A 21,198-nucleotide genomic window follows, 5' to 3' on the forward strand; every position below is an offset into this window, starting at 1 on the left:
CGATGTAAAAATAATGAAGTTTGGCCTACTATTGGTGGATTAAATTAACATTCAAATATCGTAGTTACACTAAACGCGTCCGGGATCGGATAATAATCCTTCCACCTGTTTGTGTAACCATATTTCTTCTATTATTCTACCAATCCACCAATCAAGAGGAGGAGTAAGAGGAGCAACTACAACAGGCAAATGCGAAGAACACTGCGGAGAACACTACGGAGAACACTGCGGAGAAACCAAGCGGCAACAAGGCCACCATCGTCAAGAACACGGCTCAGCTCTCCAAGATCCCGCGTCATATACTCTCTATGGTTCCACATCAAATCATCACTCAGCAAGCGGAGAACACCACTGCAACTTGGCCTGTCATCCCCACTGCATTGATATGGTACATCACTGCAATAACGTCACAAAAGGAGGATCTACTGCGACGATCACAGTCAATTAGGCCTCTGCAGGAGAAACATCGGACGATGCATATTTGGACGAATTGAAACCGTCCGATGTCTACAGCTATTTAATTATTCGAAAGATTTCACTGCGGCAGGAGATATTGTGGGATTCACACCACTAATTAGCACGTTGTCTCCATTTCTTTCCGGTATTTCGATACTTCTTGCCATGAGGACACGGCCTTTCTCTGTTTTTTATAGGCAATTGTTACGGATTAATCCTTCACACTCGGTACACCTTCCTAATTAGGCCTTAGCGCGCCTCTCTCCGTAGATCATATAGATTAAGGGCCAGTTCGGTAATTACATATTTTGAAAATAACCTCTATATATTTTTACTAAATAACGCTATTACTTAGCAAATGAAAATATGATACTAATTTATATTCAAAATATGTAAAATATATATACGATTCCGTTCGGTAACTCTATTTCTGAGGCTGAGTCAGAATCGTCGCAAAAAATTAAGAAAATCATCTTCTTCATCAGTGACCATTGAATTTCTATCAGTTTACGTTATTATGGCGGAGATATCTACTACTACTACTATATAGACTTTAACTATTATTAATACTTCTATTACCCCTATTATTATCATTAATATTTCTATTAATATCTCTATTAATATCTCTATTAATAGAGTTAGAGTTAGAGTAACTCTAATATATATATATTAATTATAGATGTCTATTATTTTAGCGAACGTAGTCTTATTTTATTAAAAAATCAAGACTCGAGACTTGTTTTTAGATATTTTAAAAAAATATTCTAAAAATATAGTAATCGAATAATACCCTATATATATATGACGCTAAGTTGAAAATAAGTAGAGGTTATTTTCAAAATATGTGATTATCGAACTAACTTTAATGAAATAACTTTATACTCTATTAATATTATATAATATTAAGAACTATTTCTTAATAATAGTTTTAATTAAAAAAATAGACTATAAATATAATTTATAGGCCTAAACTTATCTCTTTATAGTATCGCTAGATACGTCTAAATCTACTTCGAAATCGAATTATTCTTATATTAGAGCTTTAGTTTTCATAGAATAATTATTATCTTATATCTTTAAAATTAGCTCTATTTCTTATATTTAAGTATTTAATACAAGTAAAGGCCCATGAATTAAATTCATGGAGTTGGATTTTTATTTTTTTCTAAGTCAAATGGAGTTGGATTTTTCTAAGTCAAATGGAATTTTAGCCCTAGCCCTAAGTCAAATCGAACTCTGATCGCTTGCTGTGCGTTTTTGACCTACGTCCACCACTACAAAATTGATTTAATCTATGCGATATACAGGCACATACCTTATGTGCGGAGAGAGGCGCGCTAAGGCCTAATTAGGAAGGTATATTAAATGTGAAGGATTAATCCGTAATAATTGCCTATAAAAAATAGAGAAAGGCTATGTTCTTATGGCAAGAAGTATCGAAATACCGGAAAGAAATGGAGACAACATGCCAATTAGTGGTGTGAATCCCACATTATCTCCTGTCGCAGTAAAATCTTTCGAATAATGAAATAGCTATCAGAGCAAGACATCGGACGGTTTCAATTCGTCTAAATATGTATCGTCCGATGTTCCTCCTATAGAGGCCCAATTGACTGTGATAGTAGATCCTCCTCTTGTGACGTTATTGCAGTGATGTACCATATTAATGCAGTGGGGATGACAGGCCAAGTTGTAGTGGTGTTCTCCGCTTGCTGAGTGATGATTTGATGTGGAACCGTGGAGAGCATATGACGTGGGATCTTGGAGAGCTGAGCCGTGTTCTTGACGATGGTGACCTTGTTGCCGCTTGGTTTCTCCGCAGTGTTCTCCGCATTTGCCTGTTGTAGTTCCTCCTCTTACTCCTCAATACAGTGGGGATGACAGGCCAAGTTACAGTGGTGTTCTCCGCTTGCTGAGTGATGATTTGATGTGGAATCGTGGAGAGCATATGACGTGGGATCTTGGAGAGCTGAGCCGTGTTCTTGACGATGGTGGCCTTGTTGCCGCTTGGTTTCTCCGCAGTGTTCTCCGCATTTACCTATTGTAGTTCCTTCTCTTGCTCCTCAATGTAGTGGGGATAATAGGCCAAGTTGCAGTGGTGTTCTCCGCTTGCTGAGTGATGATTTAATGTGGAACGGCCAAGTTGCAGTGGTGTTCTCCGCTTGCTGAGTGATGATTTGATGTGGAACCGTGGAGAGCATATAACGTGGGATCTTGGAGAGCTGAGCCGTGTTCTTGACGATGGTGGCCTTATTGCCGCTTGGTTTCTCCGCAGTGTTCTCCGCATTTGCCTGTTGTAGTTCCTCCTCTTACTCCTCAATTCAGTGGGGATAACAGGCCAAGTTACAGTGGTGTTCTCCGCTTACTAAGTGATGATTTGATGTGGAATCGTGGAGAGCATATGACGTGGGATCTTGGAGAGCTGAGCCGTGTTCTTGACGATGGTGGCCTTATTACCGCTTGGTTTCTCCGCAGTATTCTCCGCATTTGCCTGTTATAGTTCCTCCTCTTACTCCTCAATGCAGTGGGGATGACAGGCCAAGTTGCAGTGGTGTTCTCCGCTTGCTGAGTGATGATTTGATGTGGAACGGCCAAGTTGCAGTGGTGTTCTCCGCTTGCTGAGTGATGATTTGATGTGGAATCGTGGAGAGCATATGACGTCCGGACGCGTTTGGTGTGACTACAATATTTGAATGTTAGTTTAACCCACCTATCGCTGGCTTGGGAGGAGTATGTAGGGGAGGACGTATCCGTTCGAGCTCTTTTTGAGGGCTTTCTAACGCGTTTATGAGCAGTAGTAGGTAGCTGTTAGGCTCACTTGCGGCCTCGATTGCCAGCAGTAGCGGATTTGCCGAGGGGTGGCCTGGGGGCGTCAGTAAGGGGCTCTAATTGGGCGAGGGGTACCGAAGACGATTGTGTTCATATTGGTGGAATTGGTAGAATTGATAGAATTGGTAGAATTGGTAGAATAATGGAAGAATAACAAACAGGTGGAAGGATTATTATCCGATCCTGGACGCGTCTGGTGTGACTACCATAACTACCATATTTGAATGTTCATTTAATTCACCAATAGTAGGCCAAACTTCATAATTTTTACAGCGTTAGAAAGCGCAAACTGAGCTCTATAATTTACGAAATTATGAAGAAATAGCATCCGTAGGGAGCTGCTTATTTCAGAGTGTAAAACTTCTACACACAAATTTTTGATGAGGGAGGCGCGGGAGGGCTACCGGGCTGACTCAGCCGGTCTAACCAAAGAGCGTAGCGAACCCGAATTGATGATTGGCTGCACATACAAATTCAAGGTTTTCAAGCTCAGCCCTACCTTATTCTATTATATATACTGATTATTAGTAAACGACCTCGATTTTTTTAAAAAAAAGTATTATAATAATAACGATATTCATATATATCTAAACTATTTAAATACTCGTTATGTTAATCGCGAGTAGTATTAAATAGAATTCTAATATTACTTTCGATTTTTCGATAGAACTTATTATTCTAAAAACGTTCTTAGAAAAAGATATCTATTATAAGAGTATACTATTCTTACTAAGAGATTATAATATTATTACGAATTCCTTTACTAGGTATCCCGATTGGGCTTAGTGCCTTGGCAGTGCAGAGACTTCTTTTACTGTAGGCCTACATTTATAGAGTTATCATATCACATACATATTATTTATATATATGATTTCACTTAGAACTAATTCTTAATAGAGATATAATAACTTAATAATATTATTACACTTAATAATTAAAAAGCTAGCTTTCTTTTTATTAATAATTTTAAAAAATATTATTAAGATCTAAATCGAGGAAATCTTATCTATTCGAGAAGCAACTTAATTTCTTAACTACGAATATCAAATTTTTATTAATAATATTAACTTTATCTCCGTCTCTCTTTATTTCTTCTTTAAAAAATTCTATCTCTATAAACTATATCTTAATTAACTCTTTTCGATTATGATATCTCTTCTTCTATTACTATATATACTATAAATTATTATTAAAAAAGGCGTTAATAATAGAAAAACGAGTATATTCTCTCTTAATTATACTCTTAAAATTAGTTATAATCTTAGAGAAATTAATAAAATCTATAGTAACGTTATAATCTCGTACTCTATAATATAATAATAGACTATTAATCTTAATCTATAATATCTTTTAGATCTTCTTAATATATATTTAGACTTTAATAAATTATCTATTATACTTCTCTTTAATCTATCTCTTTAATACGATAATCTTAAATTTCGCTATTAAGATTCTACGCAACGTCTAACCTTTAATATATAAAATTTATATCGAGATTATAGTCTTTCTACTTAAAAAGACTACGATACTTATTATTTAAAGAATTCTATTTATATTTAATAAGAAGAGTAAGATAAAGAGTTTTAAGATACGATAGAACTGTTACGGAAAAGCGTGCCTTATCGCTAACCGTTGCGCCAAAGCGCTAAAAGAGCGTGAACCCCTATCTAAACGGTAAGAATTCTCTAAAGCATACTAAATTCGTAATAAGAACGACTTAAAGTAACTCGAATTATCGATAAATAAAATACTATTCTAAAGTTATATAACGATATTATCGATATCGTTACTACGAGTAAAAGAAAAAATAACGAGAATAATAAGAATAATAAGAATAATAAGAATGAGAATAACGAGAATAACGAGAATAATAAGAATAACGACGAGATATATTACGAGTAGTTACTTAACGCTTTTAAGAATATATACTCTTAAATATAGAGCGAGTCTTATTTAATCTTCTTAGAACGATTAATATTTAATTATAATATACGAGTAAAGGCCTATAAATTAAATTCATAATTATTTTTTAGATTAGAGCTGTCGAGTAAATTTAGTAAGCGATCTTTAATAAGCGATATTTAAACTCCTTACTTTTAAACATTTATTAGACTAAATTTAATAATTCTTTTTTTATCTAAAAGCCTATACTACGTTCTATAATTTAAGAAATTTTTTGAAATTTTAATAGAAAATAAAAATGTTATTCTAAAATCAAATAATATACACCTATTTTTTAATTAAGGCTATCGAGCGAACTTTAATAAGCGATATTTAAATTCCTTACGCTTTAATAATTATAAGATTAAATTTAATTTTTTTTTATTCTAAAAGCTCATATTTTTGTAAGGGCCGTGAGAGCCTGAAGGGCCTGGATCGGATACAGTTCAGGGCTATACCAGATCCGGGAGAACTATTCCTCTGATATAACTATGCGACAGTACTAGGCTAAAGGTGTTGGCAATAGGGGTTTAATCTCCCTTGCTAACATGTTGCCTAAGAGGCATTCCCACTGAGTTCTCTAGAATTCAGTCTACCTTACATAGTAACAATTGAAACACCGTTGCTAAGTTATATATATCTAAACCCCATTACATATAATTTCACTATATACATATATTATTCATATATATAATTCCACTTAGAACTATTCCTTAACATATTTCAATAAATTCTTATTATTAATATTTAAATGTTATTAAATCTCCTCTCTAAGAAGTTCGAAGATATAGCTATATACTAGTTTTTTTAAACTCTTCTTTTTAAATAATTTCTTTACTATTAAAGTAGTAGAATTAAAATCTAGCGATCGTATCTTCTTATAACATTATTTTAATATTATCGTAGAAAGGTACTTATATAGATCGTATGCTTTTACTTTCTAATAAAGTATATTAATAAGCGTAGAATTAAATACGCTATCGTACTTCGTCGCTAATACCTTAAGATATATATATAAGTAAAGGCCTATGAATTAAATTCATGAAGTTGGATTTTTCTAAGTCAAATCGAATTTTAGCCCTAGCCCTAAGTTGAATCGAACTCTGATCGCTTGCTGTGCGTTTTTGACTTACTTCCATCATTACAAAATTAATTTAATCTATATAGTATATAGATATATATGTGCGGAGAGAGGCGCGCTAAGGCCTAATTAAGAAAGTGTAATAATTACCTATAAAAAATAGAGAAAGGCCATATCCTTATGGCAAGAAGTATCGAAATACCGGAAAGAAATGGAGACAACGTGCCAATTAGTGGTGTGAATCCCACAATATCTCCTGCCGCAGTGAAATTTTTCGAATAATGAAATAGCTGTAGACATCGGACGGTTTCAATTCGTCCAAATATGCATCGTTCCGGAGTGATGATTTGATGTGGAACCGTGGAGAGCATATGACGTGGGATCTTGGAGAGCTGAGCCGTGTTCTTGACGATGGTGGCCTTGTTGCCGCTTGGTTTCTCCGCAGTGTTCTCCGCATTTGCCTGTTGTAGTTCCTCCTCTTACTCCTTAATGTAGTGGGGATGATAGGCTAAGTTGCAGTGGTGTTCTCCGCTTGCTGAGTGATGATTTGATGTGGAACCGTGGAGAGCATATGACGTGGGATCTTGGAGAGCTGAGCCGTGTTCTTGGTGCTGGGGGCCTTGTTGCCGCTTGGTTTCTCCGCAGTGTTCTCCATAGTGTTCTCCGCAGTGTTCTCCGTAGTGTTCTCCGCATTTGCCTGTTGTAGTTCCTCCTCTTACTTCTTAATGTAGTGGAGATGATAGGCTAAGTTGCAGTGGTGTTCTCCGCTTGCTAAGTGATGATTTGATGTGGAACCGTAGAGAGCATATGACGTGGGATCTTAGAGAGCTGAGCCGTGTTCTTGGTGCTAAGGGCCTTATTGCCGCTTGGTTTCTCCGCAGTGTTCTCCATAGTGTTCTCCGCAGTGTTCTCCGCATTTGCCTGTTATAGTTCCTCCTCTTACTCCTTAATATAGTGGGGATGATAGGCTAAGTTGCAGTGGTGTTCTCCGCTTACTGAGTGATGATTTGATATGAAACCGTGGAGAGCATATGCCGTGGGATCTTGGAGAGCTGAGCCGTGTTCTTGGTGCTGGGGACCTTATTGCCGCTTGGTTTCTCCGCAGTGTTCTCCGCATTCGCCTGCTGTATTGACTTCTCTTGCACTGGCTGAGTGGATTGGTGTGAGACCGTGGAGAGTAGGCCTGTTGTGTCACTGCTGCTGATGACTGTCTCCGCAATGTTCTCCGCAGTATTCTCCGCATTCGCCTGTTGTAGATCCTTCTCTTATTTAACTGAGTGCGAGGGTACCGAGCTGAGCCGTGTTCTTGGTGCTGGGGGCCTTGTTGCCGCTTGGTTTCTCCGTAGTGTTCTCCATAGTGTTCTTCGCAGTGTTCTCCGCATTTGCCTGTTGTAGTTCCTCCTCTTACTTCTTAATGTAGTGGGGATGATAGGCTAAGTTGCAGTGGTGTTCTCCGCTTGCTGAGTGATAATTTGATGTGGAACCGTGGAGAGTATATAACGTGGGATTTTGGAGAGCTGAGCCGTGTTCTTGGTGCTGGGGGCCTTATTGCCGCTTGGTTTCTCCGCAGTGTTCTCCGCATTTGCCTGTTGTAGTTCCTCCTCTTACTCCTTAATGTAGTGGGGATGACAGGCTAAGTTACAGTGGTGTTCTCCGCTTACTAAGTGATGATTTAATGTGGAATCGTGGAGAGCATATGACGTGGGATCTTGGAGAGCTGAGCCTGTTCTTGGTGCTGGGGGCCTTGTTGTCGCTTGGTTTCTCCGCAGTGTTCTCCGTATTCGCCTGCTGTAGTGACTTCTCTTGCACTGGCTGAGTGGATTGGTGTGAGACCGTGGAGAGTAGGCCTGTTGTGTCACTGCTGCTGATGACTGTCTCCCGCAATGTTCTCCGCAATGTTCTCCGCATTCGCCTGTTGTAGATCCTCCTCTTGTTCAACTGAGTGACTGAACCGGACGCGTTTGGTGTGACTACAATATTTGAATGTCAGTTTAACCCACCTACCGCTGGCTTGAGAGGAGTATATAGGGAAGGACGTATCCGTTCGGGCTCTTTTTGAGGGCCTTCCAACGCGTTTATGAGCAGTAGTAGGTAGCTGTTAGGCTCGCTTGCGGCCTCGATTGCCAGCAGTAGCGGATTCGCCGAGGGGTGGCCTGGGGGCGTCAGTAAGGGGCTCTAATTGGGCGAGGGGTACCGAAGACGATTGTGTTCATATTGGTGGAATTGGTAGAATTGGTAGAATTGGTAGAATAATGGAAGAATAACAAACAGGTGGAAGGATTATTATCCGATCCCGGACGCGTCTGGTGTGACTACCATGACTACCATATTTAAATATCTATTTAATTTATTAATAGTAGATCAAACTTCATAATTTTTACAGCGTTAGAAAGCGTAAAGCGAGCTCTATAATTTATCAAATTATGAAGAAATAGCATCCGTAGGGAGCTGGTTATTTTAGAGGATAAGACTTCTGCACATAGATTTTTGTAGATTTTTGATGGTTGCGGACGCTAATTTATTTACCCGCGGTGTCTAACCAAAAAGCGTAGACCTGACGAATTTATAATTGGCTGCACATACAAATTCAAGGTTTTCTAGTTCAGCCCTACCTTATTCTTTTATATATACTGATAAAAACTATAGCTTACCGATAGTTATATAGAGGCGATTCTTTTATATACGAATCTTATAAATATTCTAATTAATAATAAACTTATAATAGATCTCTCGAATTAAGAGTATATAAATAGCGTATATAGCGATTATATCTATAAGCTTATCTTTTTTAAAATGCTTTTTCTTCTTTAATAGATTAAAGAAGATTATTTAACGTTCTAGTATAAAGGATTATAATTATATTTACTATACTTTAATACACTAATTAATAGTACTTTTACTAAATATCTAATACTTATTAATAGTATAGTTCTCTTCTAATCGATCTTTCTATACTTTATATAATTAATAAAATACGTTCGTAATAAGAATAATCTTAGTATCTCGATCTAAACGAAACCTATCTAATATAATCTTATACTCTTTTATAAATTTTATAAATTACTTCTTACGATCTCTAGTTTATAGTAGACGTTAACTAACTAAATAGTATTAAGACCTTCTATTAGAAACTTCTTTCTTCTATACTATTTCTTCTAGTATCTACGATTAACACTCGCGAGATCTACGACTCTTAAGTCGTATATAATATCGTCTCTTAAGATAATAATATTATTACGGTAAAAGTATATATAAAGATATATAGAATCTTAGTTATTAGTGATATCGTAGTTTAGATACTTCTTTATAACGCGTATAATCTCTTTATCTTAAAAGCGAGTATTCTTTCATAAACGTTTTCTTCTTAACTTTAAGTCTATTCTTAATCGTCGAAGCTTTCTTAAAGTTATAGCTAGGTTCTAAGTTCTTAATTCCTTTATAATCTCTTCGTCGTTTACGTTCTACTTTATGAATAGAAACGCAATAATATTATTTCGAAGCGTTTCGTCCCTACACTCTAGTTTATCGTAGCGTCTCTTATTCTAGACTCGTAGATTCTTCTTAAGTATATTCTTACTAATATTGAAGTATTATTAAGTAAAAAAAACTTATAGAATATCTATATACTTAATATCTTAGCTATAAAGACTTAGTATAAACTTCTTATACGACTTTACGTCTTTTAAAGAATATTTTATAGCTAATCTTATAAAAATTAGACGAGAGATTAATTTAAAATATAGTTAGTAGAGTTACGAGATTTATTAAGAAATTATTATAATTTAACTTATATATATATATGATGTAAAAGATATTAATTATCTATGTGATCTGCAGGCATATATATATACGATGCCAAGCCTACGCTAGTGGCCCTATAAGTGTTCCTAAGGCATCTCATGACAAGGTTAATTAAATATAGAATTATTAATTGCGAGGAAGTATAGAAAGATTTAGTGGGATAGTTTTGGTAGTCTAAAAAAGAAATGAAAAAAAGGTGAAAAGGGTTTAGTTCTATTCGAACACCGTATCTATATCCTAAACCAAAGTCTACTCTACAGTACCGTCCCTTGTCTCCTACAGGATTGGGCCGGATTAGGGATTCTTCTGTACATTGCTGTGAAAACGGTGGACTGATATGCGTGCAAGTGAAGAAAACAGTGCCAGTGAAGGGAAGTCAGCCGTAGCGTTTAGGCAGCCAAGGGTGTCTTATGTGAATAGGGGCCGCAAGATAGTGACATACATCCGCGGCCGCCTACGAAAAATTGACGAGAGAATGTATTTTCTTACTCGGATCTTGCTGTATCGCGATACAGATGCGGGAAGGCTTTGGAGGGCGTTGCCAAGTGTCATTGGGGAATAGGGGGATGGTAGACCTGGAGGGAAGAATTTGCTGTTTGTAGGTAGAGGGAGATGCAAAAAAGGAGCATTTTCCATTCAGCTATCGGCAGGAGGATCTGAGCTATCCAAGTCCTCCTATCTCATGCAGCGAACGTAACAAAGCACACAGCATGGCCTTTGGCCCATCGAACATGTCAAGCAAACCCATTCGTCTCGGCCTGACGTGTATCGATGGTATTCAGGCGGTGATCTCCGCGTCGAGCCCCGCCTGAGCCAGATCCGCAAGCTCAGATCCAATAACAGACCCCTCGCCGACATCACTGGGATCTGTGACAGCATCCTCGTACTTGCGCTTCTTGGAGGTGCGTGTATCGTTGTCATCATCGCTACCGGTTTCCATCTCGACAGGCACGTTCTCTGCTGAAGAGTTAACCAAAAACAAGTGGAGAAGCGATGGGATCCATACTAGCATCATCGACGTTGGCAGCAGCTTTACCCTTCTTCCCTTTGGCCCCAGCAGCAGGCTTGCGGGTCTTCTTTACTCCAGCAGGAAGAGCAGCAGGCTTGCGGGTCTTCTTTACTCCAGCAGGAAGAGCAGCTGCCTTGCGCGAAGCTTTGACGGGAGTGGTAGTTGTGGCTTTGCCGGGAGCGGTGGGATCAGCGTCGGCCCGAGCGATCTTGCGCAGCTTCTTCAAGTGCTCCTGGACAGCGCGGGGAGTGCAGGTGACTTCATCGGTAGTCAGCTGGAGAGATGTTAGGCCCGAGATCTAGAGATGGTGAAGTTGATTGGGTACTTGCCTGTTGAGCGACGGCTTCGAAGTCGGGCTTCACATCGGAGACCTTGAGAATGGTAAGGAGGAGTTTGGCGTCGGCGTCGCCTGTGAGACTAGGTGATTAGTGTCATAGTAACGAAAGATTGAGAGGCTAAGGCAGGTTCAGTGATATAGGATGCGAGGATGGCCAGGTGCTGAGGCTGGACGCTGAAGCTTCATATACTTGTTTGGAGGTAGTAAGAGGTAGAGAAGCTCACTCACCATTCCAGATCATCGTCTTCTTTCCAGACATTGTGCTGGGTAGATGAGTTGGTATTTTTATAATATTATTCTTAAGAGCGGGATCGGGCTCGAAGCTGGATACTAGAGGTTGGTAAGTCTCTGTAAACTCAGGATGTTCTTTAACGATTCGCTGGATAGTCCGAAAGTGGAACTGCTCGATAGGTTTGGTCGAAAGGCTATCGTTAAGGGAGGGGTGAAGTGTGAGAGGGCCATGTGAAGGAGGGAAAGTGAAATCTCGATGTGAGGAGAGGAAGCTGGGAGGCATGTGTTGATGCTTGAGGGAACAAGATGAGAGCAGGTGTTAGTAACTGGCTGGCTCGAGGTCAAGTAGACTTACGCGATATCAGTGAATTGCAAGCAAGGATTTGGTGATTGCTGTGGGTGTCAAGAGCTGAATAAGACACAGTAGTATCTCTTCACACTTGGCTGTCAACTCAAAAGCTTACTCTTTATCCTGCACCCGTTTACATAGGCCCATTCACCCTTACCCCAGCTCGATTCCCGTCACTTTCGATCACTTCCCAGCTGTCACCTCGATAGAAGTTGGTGAGAATTTGACGAATGAATTCGAGGGCTAAGACCCACGGGTGAAGTACTCCTGCCCAATAAGAAGACGAGAACCACTTCACTGGACACTGGGATACTTTTGAGGAAGTGATCGAAGGCCTCGAGGAGTATCTAATCCCCTCCATCTTCGGACCTACATCTCCCTCATCACGGCACATACCTTTAGCAAGACCATTGCTTTGGAACATCTTCCAAGTCTTGCTACATCATTGCGACATATCCATCAACTTCTCCAGCTCTCATAGCATTCGAAACACTCACCAGGTACGTGTATGATAGAACATTCGGTCCCATGTGCTGCAGAGCAAGTGCCTTGACCCCAACATCACTGGTATTGGAGAAGACGTCCATCTGTAGCATCCGCTACCACCAACAGCGCCTTCACGGCATTGGTGTCTCGCCCCAAGCTGTTTGCACCCTCGAGAGTCATTAACGGCCGACCCCTACTGACTTCAGCTGCATCCTCAGGTAACTTCCGACACTCTTCCAGCTACCCCGAAGAAGGTTCCGCCTACCCCCAACGTTACCCCAGCATCAACTCCTGCTACCTCAGCCACCAACTCCCCAGCAACTATCCTCAGCGATAGCATCAAGAAGACCAAGAAGACCAGAGAGATGGCTAGGCAACATGCTTCACGACCTGAGAAGCGTCACCCGATGCGCTGGACTGGTACGTGGTCTTTCTTTTTGTTTTGCTGATTTGCGCTTGCCCACCAAGGGTTCCTTGGCATCCTCAGCCGAACACTTGCACCAACCCATTTGAACACAAAGGATTGTGCCTAGTGAGCTCGTCCCTCATTCCATGGAGTACTTTTGTTCGAGATGCATTTCTTCTTCGGTGTCGTCCAGTGATTCCCACTGGGACTTTTGGGCTGCCACAAAACTTTTGATGTGTCTCCATCTCAACACCCTCTTAAAGCAGAGCGCATCATTGCTGCGAAGACTTTGCTAGTCCAACATCGTGCAACTCTCCCTCTTTGCTCCGTCTCTCTCAGTTCATCATAATTTCCCGTCCTGCATGACTCCTTGCTGACACCATCGCAGATGAGTCGGACAAGAAGCTGCTCTTGGCCATGTAGTACCAATGCAACCTTGTAGGCTTCGCCGTACCATGGACCGAGATTGCCAGCATGATGGGAGAAGGGCGCACCGGAGGTGCTGTGATACACCACTTGGCCGAGCTTCGCATCCGCATGGTCACTCAATGCCTCTGTGTCCCACCTCCCTAATCTCGACCTCTGCCTCAAGTGGCTCGAAGGCGAAGGCTACTCCTACCAAGAATGGCAACGCACAACCCACTCCAAATTTAACCAAGTCTACTCCTGCGAAGCCGAAAAGGGCAGAAAAGGAAGCCGCTCCAGGCTCCGATGAATCCGAGGAGGAAGAGGGTTCTTGGAACAACGAAGACTCGGACGAGGAATACGGAAAGCCTCGTGCTAAGCGTGCCAAATTTGATGCTAAGGGCCCAATGCGTCGTATGATAAAGACGGAGAATTGTGACGAAGAGGAGGATACTCCTTTCAGAGCTCTCAAGCACAAGCATCAGAGCTCCAAGTCCTTTTCTCGCGATCTTTCCGCGTACGGAACAACTGACATCAACGGCCCAATGCGTCGTATGATGAAGAGTCGTATGAAAAAGACGAAGAATTGTGACGAAGAGGAGGATACTCCTTTCAAAGCTCTCAAGCGCAAGCGCAAGCGTCAGAGCTTCAAGTCCTTTTCTCGCGATCTTTCCGCGTCCGGAACAACTGACATCGACGGAAAGCCTATCAACGACTACAGCGATGTCGAAGATGATACCAAGGAGGAGATTGTCGCCGCTGGCGCCCCTTGGCTAGCTCTCGAGGATGACTACGTTAGCCATCCCAAGACTGGGAAGAAGACTCCCTACAAAAAGAAGAGCTTGGTAGTATCTCTGCCGACGACTCCTTACAAGACAAGCATGGTAGGAACCGTCAAGGAGGAGGATACAAGCGACATGAGCGGTGGCGAGGTCGATAACGAGAGCGATGACGAAGTGGTAGGCGGTAGGGTCGAGAGTTACGTCGACGGTTCTCACGTCTTCAGCAACCAGGACATGGATCACGAATTCTCCAATTCCCCTTATAACCAGAACTTCGAGGATCTTGCTGCAGCTCAAATGGAACCAGCATCCGGCACAATGGATCACAATGGCATGTACAAAGACTCGTACCATGATAGGCCACAAGTCACGCCCTCCAACGGCGATTCGTACCAAGGTCGTCAGACTTTCGTAGATGCCTACAACAACGACTACAACAATCCTTCTGCTGGTATGTTCGAGAATGATGGATTGGGTCAGAGCCAGGCAATGGAGCACCCCGAAGGGTTCGGAAGCAGCGATGGCGGGAACTTTACCTTGGGCCAGATCTCCACCAACTTCAACCAACAGAGCGCTGGCGGTTTCGGAGCCATGAATGGTGGATTCATTGGAGGAACCTTCGACAACAACGGAGGTGTCGATAACGATTCGTTTGGAAATGGCGCAATGTCCAATGGCATCATTCAGCCGGATGCTTCTGGTTACCAGACCGGCAATGGTTATGGTGCATCTTCCAACTCCTTCGACAACAGCGTTGGCGGTCTTCCTCTCTCCAATGGTCACCACCATCCTCAGAATGTCCCCTGTCCCGTTGAAACATCCTGGCCCAGCAATCATAGCCAACCACACTCCAGCTGGTACATCAGCTGGAGTGGGTTTCAGCTAAGGATACGTCAGCATTTGCCATTTTGATCTCGGATCCTTTGACGATACCCAACCCCGACTTCTCCACAAACGATGACACCGCTGGACTCTTCAACGTGGGTCACTTCGATGGTAATTTCGTTGGTGATGGCATGTTCGTAAACGACCTTCATGGCAACTGAGCTCCGTCTCCATTCGCTAGAGCTGGCAATGGACGTAGTGGCTGGTGGATGCTGCTTCTTTTTAACCCTTCTTTTCCTAGCCAGTGAGATTGGCGGATCCTCATGCGCCTATCAGCTTGTGCAATGTCCTCCTTTCAGTCAGTCAGACAAGCATGGTGTTCCTTGTGCAACATCCATCACTTGTCCTCACCAGGCGCAATGACGACAGCAGGCTTTATTAGATGAGAAGCTTGTGGCCTTCAGCTGCGTCATCAAGTTGCCAGTCGGTATGTTCCACTCTCGATGAGTGGCTTGAGGGTTGCGGTGGACCTCGAAAATGCACGGCGTTCGAATTTTCCCCCCCAGCACGACCTCATAGGTTAATCATGTTTCCCACTCTTGCAGATGATCGACAACATTGTTATCTTCGGCCTTCTGAGGTACTCGATGGCTCGTTCGACCTAGCTCGTTCGTGTCCGGAGGGTCCTTGTCCTGCTGAGAAGATAGATTAGCTAGATGAACCAAACAAAATGTATACATCTTCACAAACTTCTGCGACTCAATGTGCTGTGCAACATAAGCTTCAGAAAGATCGGTTAACAGAAGATACCAGTTGTCTGGCGGACTTATTCATGCCAAGTACTGCGACGATGGTGTTCTAGAGGATATTAGCGTGTGCAGAAAACGTTGGAACACTTGGCACTGAGAAAATCGCACACACACCTATTAACTAAGTACCTTTCAGCTCTTATAAAGTCATCACCATTAACATTTAAGGATAGATTTCCAATATTAAAGGTCCGTAGTACGGAGGTCGGCACCAAAAGTCCTGGACAGCGCTAAAATACTTGGCACTCTTGGTATTCTTGGCACTTTCTGTATAGTTACATTTATTTAACGATAATACTTTATATAATTGCGTATATACTCATTAGCTCGCTCGGCGGAGTCGTATACGATCATACATCACCTCTCTTACGGTCTTTTCTATACTCGTTATTATCTTTAAGACGTATTATCTCCGTAATATATCTCGATATTCGCTCTATTTACTTCTAAATCCTCTTTTAACTTTTAAGTAAACTTGTAATTTTAATAATATAGTTATTATCTTTCGACTTTCTTATAAGTTCTTAATATATCTTTTTAAATAGTATAATATTTTATTTATAATTAATAAAACTTAATAAGTATTTAAATTCGAGTTTTATTATTATAATTAATACTTTAAGTATTAAATATATTAATAAAAGATAATTAAGATAGAGAATAGTAAGAAGATTTCTATTTATTATACTATATAAATAAGACTTATATATTAAAAGTCTTTATACTCTTTCTCTATTTCTTTACGCTATAATTAATACTTTAATATTATTACTATTATATATTCTATTAATATCGCTATTATATATATACTTCGTATATTTATACTTCGTATATATATACTACGTCGCTATTATATAGAGTACTGATACTCATTAAAATAAAGAATAATGATGCTATCTATGAAATTTGGAAGTATGCCAAGCACTCAGCCCTACCTGGACCCTTGTCTTGGCATGTCCAGGACTTTTGGTGCCGACCTCCGTAGAATCTACTCTTTTATCTATCTTTTAAATTAAATCCTCTAATTTTAAATCTCTTTAAATCTTTCTAAGACTTAATTAAGTATCTAGAGATATTGTTAAGGAATCATTATGATTTGACTCATATATGTGTGTGGTGTAAAAGATGTTGAGTATCTATGTAGTCTGCAGGCAGATATGTGCGGTGCCAAGCCTACGCTAGTGGCCCTATGAGTATCCCTGAGGCATCTCATGACAATTGCCCACAAAAAACAGAGAAATGCCATGTCCTCATGGCAAGAAGTATGCATGCATGATTTTTCGAAAAACCGGAAAGGAGTGGAGACACCGTGCTAATTAGTGGTGTGCATCCCACGAAATCTCCTGCTGGAATGAAAACTTTTGAATAGTACCGGAGCAAGACATCGGACGGTTTCAATTCGTCCAAATATGTATCGTCCGATCTTCCTCCTGCAGTGGCCTAATTGGCTGTGATCGTCGCAGTAGATCCTTCTCTTGTATCGTCAACTCAATGATATGCCATATCAATACGATATCGCCGAGGCACGCAGAGATAGCAGGCCAAATTGTAGTGTCATTCTCCGCTTGCTGAGTGGCGATTTGACGGGGGATTGTGGAGAGGTAAGCCGTGTTCTTGACGATGGTGGCCTTGTTGCCGCTTGGTTTCTCCGCCGTGTTCTCCGCCGTGTTCTCCGCAGTATTCTCCGCATTTGCCTGTTGTAGTTCCTCCTCTTGTAGAGTATCAGACTGAGTGGCTGACTGAGTGGATGACTGAGTGGCTTGCTGAGTAGCTGACTGAGTGACTGGCTGTAGAGACCTTCTCGTATATTGCTGGCGAGTCTTCTGATTCCGGTGCTTCTTCTTCTGCTGTGTTGCACGGACGAATGGACACTCCGGTGATCGAGTAGCGTGGAAATCGAATGGATTATCACTATCCCAGTCACAAGGATCAAGACCGCATAGTGAGCACACCGTTAGATCCGGGGATGGAAAAGTAGGGTCGAATTCTCGATGAAAGCCAGCACGGGCTACGTCAGAGGCACTTGGATATACGTGTGGCCATGACGTGAATGAGGCAAGTCTTGCAGCGTATGAGTTCATTGTGATATCGACAGGCCTATTGAAAGGATCGATTTGGACGGTGTCAAAAGGTACTCGATGACTGCGAGTGTGTTGGAGGTCCGGCTTGGAGCGTCACACTATTAGGTGTTGATGTGGGCTTTGCGTAAACGTCTGATGACGCCTGGATATCCTATGAAGTAGGGCCAGGTGTTGCTACCAATTGTTAAGGAATCATTATGATTTGACTCATATATGTGTGTGGTGTAAAAGATGTTGATTATCTATGTGGTCTGCAGGCAGATATGTGCGGTGCCAAGCCTACGCTAGTGGCCCTATGAGTGTCCCTGAGGCATCTCATGACATAGAATTAAAAATATCGCTATATAGCTAAAATTTAATAATTAAATTAAGACTTTAAAATACTCTATATAATTATCTAATCTTAATCCAATCGAGACTATTTAAAATCTTTTAAATAAACGGGTTTATTAACGATAATGAAATGATTAATACGAACTTTATATGATAATTTAAAAGAAGTTATTAGAACTAGTATAGGTGCGATACTAGTATGAGTGAGGTAGATTAAGGATAATAAGGCTACCGAACTATGTATGTAGGAAGGAGGCATGATATAGTAGGAGATGCCTCCGCCAAGGCCCGCTAGCCATAGGGCTGAGGGCTGAGTGATGTGTCAAGGATACGCTCGTAACAGAAGTAAGATCGAAATCATCGAATCGAACTTAGTGAAATTTAGGTCTAAATTGTTGAAATACTATAGCGATATAGAATACTACGAGAGGGCAATAATATTAAGCTTATTAAGTCTGAATTATAATAGAAATGTATATATTTGGTGGGAAGCCAGCAGTAGCCGGGTAAACCTCGGTGACTAATGACTTTTGACGGCACAAAGAACAAGAATGACCACGGTATCGTGTGGGTAGAAGAGGATGTAGATTCTATGGAGGAAGAATCCGAAGGATCTTAGGGATCCAGCCAAGCAAGCTATACTACATATGGACTAGAAAGAACGACCCCGCAGGAAGCACCTTCCGACTACTACAGAACAACAAGAAAGAGCCCCAGCGACTATGAAGCTATACACAAACAAGGACAAGATTAAAAGCTGCTTCTGTAGTAAACAAAGCCGTAGCATAGTATAGCACCTGAAGCAAAAACAAAACAAAACACTGTTCCTGAAGCCTTCCGCAAGCGCATGTACTTCTAAGAAAGCACAAACTCCGCTTCATGAAAGCATGTACTTCCGGGAAAGCATAGACTTCGGGAAAGTGTAGGTCCTGAAGCCTTCTGCAAGAAGCATGAACTTCCAAGAAAGCTTTTAGCGGCGACGTCGGGTAGTTTGCTGTTGTGGTAATGGGGGGTAGCGGGATCCAGGAGGTAGCCTGTACGAGTAACGAAGTTCTTGAGGTGATCTCCGTGAAATGCGTGTCTGATCTTTCGGCCATTGAGTTGTACAAGTGTGAAGGATCTTCCATGGGATCCACCATACCCACTTATTCGGAACGGACCTCTCCAGCGGGCCTCCAGCTTTCCTGTATCCTTCTGGTATAACATGACTAGATCGCCAACATGATGCGTGACTTGCTTGATTCCCTTGTTGTACCGGGAAGCCATGTCCTCCTTCTGCTGATCCGAACGTTGCCTGACCGTATCATGAAGATCCGCCCGGTGAATGAGGTATTGACGTACGATTTGAGCATGGCTAGCAGGATCTTCCAGCTCAGCTACCCAAGCAGGAACGTCACGTCCGGGAAGTGCACGTAAGGTAGACATACTGGCAGAAGCTTCCGGCAGCGGTCCGAAAAGAATGCTGGTAGAAGAGATTCCCAAGTGCTCAATGACTCGTGTATTGACCGAACCTCCAGTCTTTGGCAGACGCTGATCCCATTCTAACCCGGTGTGAAGAGAATCCTTGCGAAGCACCGCTTCTAGAAGTTTGTTGCAGACCTCGACCATTCCCGTGCTCTTGGAAGCACCAGAAGGGCTGTATGTGACGGCAATGCCTTCGGATCTCAAGAATTCTTTCAACTCATCATTAAAGAAATGCTGACCGCGATCGAGGTAGTAGGCATGAGGCTTCCTGTACATAGCAAAGAACAACTTGAGACACCAGATAACGTTCTCCACATTAGCAGACACAGTGGCAAAGGGAACCGTGAACCTGCTCATGTAGCAGACTTTCACGAGTATGAAAGTAGATCCTGCTTTGGTAGTTTTGAGTGGGCCTATGAAATCCATCCCCATGAGCTGGAAAGGGTACGTGACTTTGATAGGATGTAAAGGCTGAGATCTGGTAGCAGGTCCATGCTTAGCACACTCAAGACACCCAGCAATGTACTTCTCGACATCTTGAGCTTTCCCAGGCCAGTAGCAGCTGCGTAGTCTTGCCAGGGTACCAGTCTTAGCCCAGTGTCCGCTTTCGTCATGAACTTCCCGGAGCACCGTGAGCACCTTTCCTTCCGGCACGCAAGGTAAGTACACGCCTCCTCGAAAGATCCACAGGATATGTCGCACCACCCGGTACTCAAAAGCTTTTCGGAGCAGCGTGGCAGTGGGAGTCGAAGATCCTACGGTAAGGAATTCGTAGATTTCGCCGAACCAGGTGCTGCTGCGGAAGGCTTCAATCCAAATCTTGATATTCTCATCGATCTTGCCGAAGGCTTCCGCAGGTGGTTCCATAGCTTCCGTAGCAGAAACAGCCTCCAGCGAGAAAGAAGAAACACCATGCAGCGTGCCTCTATCAACGACTTCAAGTTGCTCCGATTTGGTGAGTGCTGCTAGGAACGAATCGAATCCACCCTTGCCGTCCTTCCAGATCCATTTCGGGCCATGATTCTCCAGTTTCTGTCGTACTCGTGTGACTGTGATATTCTCTGAGCATTCAGCATCGAACAAGGTCCTCGATAAGCCGTCGGCAGCTTTGTTTCGAGGCCCAGGTATGTACTGAATAGTGAGATTCAAGCGACGGAGTCCATCAGCCCAATGTCCGTAAATTCCCTCGTGAAGATCTGAGTCGAGGAAGTGCGTGAGAGGCTTGTGATCAGTGTGTACCACAGTAGGCTGATACGGGTGCTTGCATAAGTAGTCATACTTCTTGCAGAACGTGACAATGGCGCAGAGTTCTCGCTTGTAAGTAGGGTACTTCTTTTGAGTGGGACTGAAGGTGAACGAATCGTATAAGACAGGCACTTCCTCATCCTTTCCTGTTGCGGTAGGCTTCTAAGATCGTGAAGCTTCTAGTAGGGTAGCTTCTTGCAGCGTGGGGGCATGGTACTGTGTGATAGCACACCCAGCTGCAAAACCGGAAGCATCAGTGTACATGTGAACGATTCGGCTCAAGTCAATGCCGTACATGCTTGTTCTCGTAGCACATTTGATGCGTAGG

At 41.9% G+C, this 21,198-nt stretch overlaps 4 protein-coding genes across 4 annotated transcripts; 2 read left to right on the plus strand and 2 right to left on the minus strand.

Annotated features, from left to right (window-relative positions):
- Positions 1–10,886: 10,886 nt before the first annotated feature.
- HO173_003183 (uncharacterized protein) lies at positions 10,887–11,713 on the minus strand (the record flags this gene model as incomplete). Its single annotated transcript, XM_037305111.1, has 4 exons — positions 10,887–11,065; positions 11,115–11,375; positions 11,443–11,526; positions 11,683–11,713. 4 exons carry the CDS (start codon positions 11,711–11,713, stop codon positions 10,887–10,889), a joined length of 555 nt encoding a protein of 184 aa, XP_037167976.1.
- Positions 11,714–11,991: 278 nt separating this feature from the next.
- Positions 11,992–13,349, plus strand: HO173_003184 (uncharacterized protein; the record flags this gene model as incomplete). Its single annotated transcript, XM_037305112.1, has 3 exons — positions 11,992–12,003; positions 12,739–12,940; positions 13,315–13,349. The coding sequence occupies 3 exons, from the start codon at positions 11,992–11,994 to the stop codon at positions 13,347–13,349; spliced, it is 249 nt and encodes an 82-aa protein (XP_037167977.1).
- Positions 13,350–13,381: 32 nt separating this feature from the next.
- Positions 13,382–15,159, plus strand: HO173_003185 (uncharacterized protein; the record flags this gene model as incomplete). The annotated part of the gene is made up of 2 exons (XM_037305113.1): positions 13,382–14,911; positions 14,968–15,159. 2 exons carry the CDS (start codon positions 13,382–13,384, stop codon positions 15,157–15,159), a joined length of 1,722 nt encoding a protein of 573 aa, XP_037167978.1.
- A 1,982-nt stretch (positions 15,160–17,141) lies between these two features.
- HO173_003186 (uncharacterized protein) lies at positions 17,142–17,828 on the minus strand (the record flags this gene model as incomplete). The annotated part of the gene is made up of 1 exon (XM_037305114.1): positions 17,142–17,828. The coding sequence occupies one exon, from the start codon at positions 17,826–17,828 to the stop codon at positions 17,142–17,144; it is 687 nt and encodes a 228-aa protein (XP_037167979.1).
- Between the last annotated feature and the right edge of the window lie 3,370 nt (positions 17,829–21,198).

Source organism: Letharia columbiana (genome assembly GCF_014066305.1).
Source record: "Letharia columbiana isolate WasteWater2 chromosome Unknown Sc0000007_s0, whole genome shotgun sequence".
Classification (NCBI taxonomy): Eukaryota; Fungi; Ascomycota; class Lecanoromycetes; order Lecanorales; family Parmeliaceae; genus Letharia; species Letharia columbiana.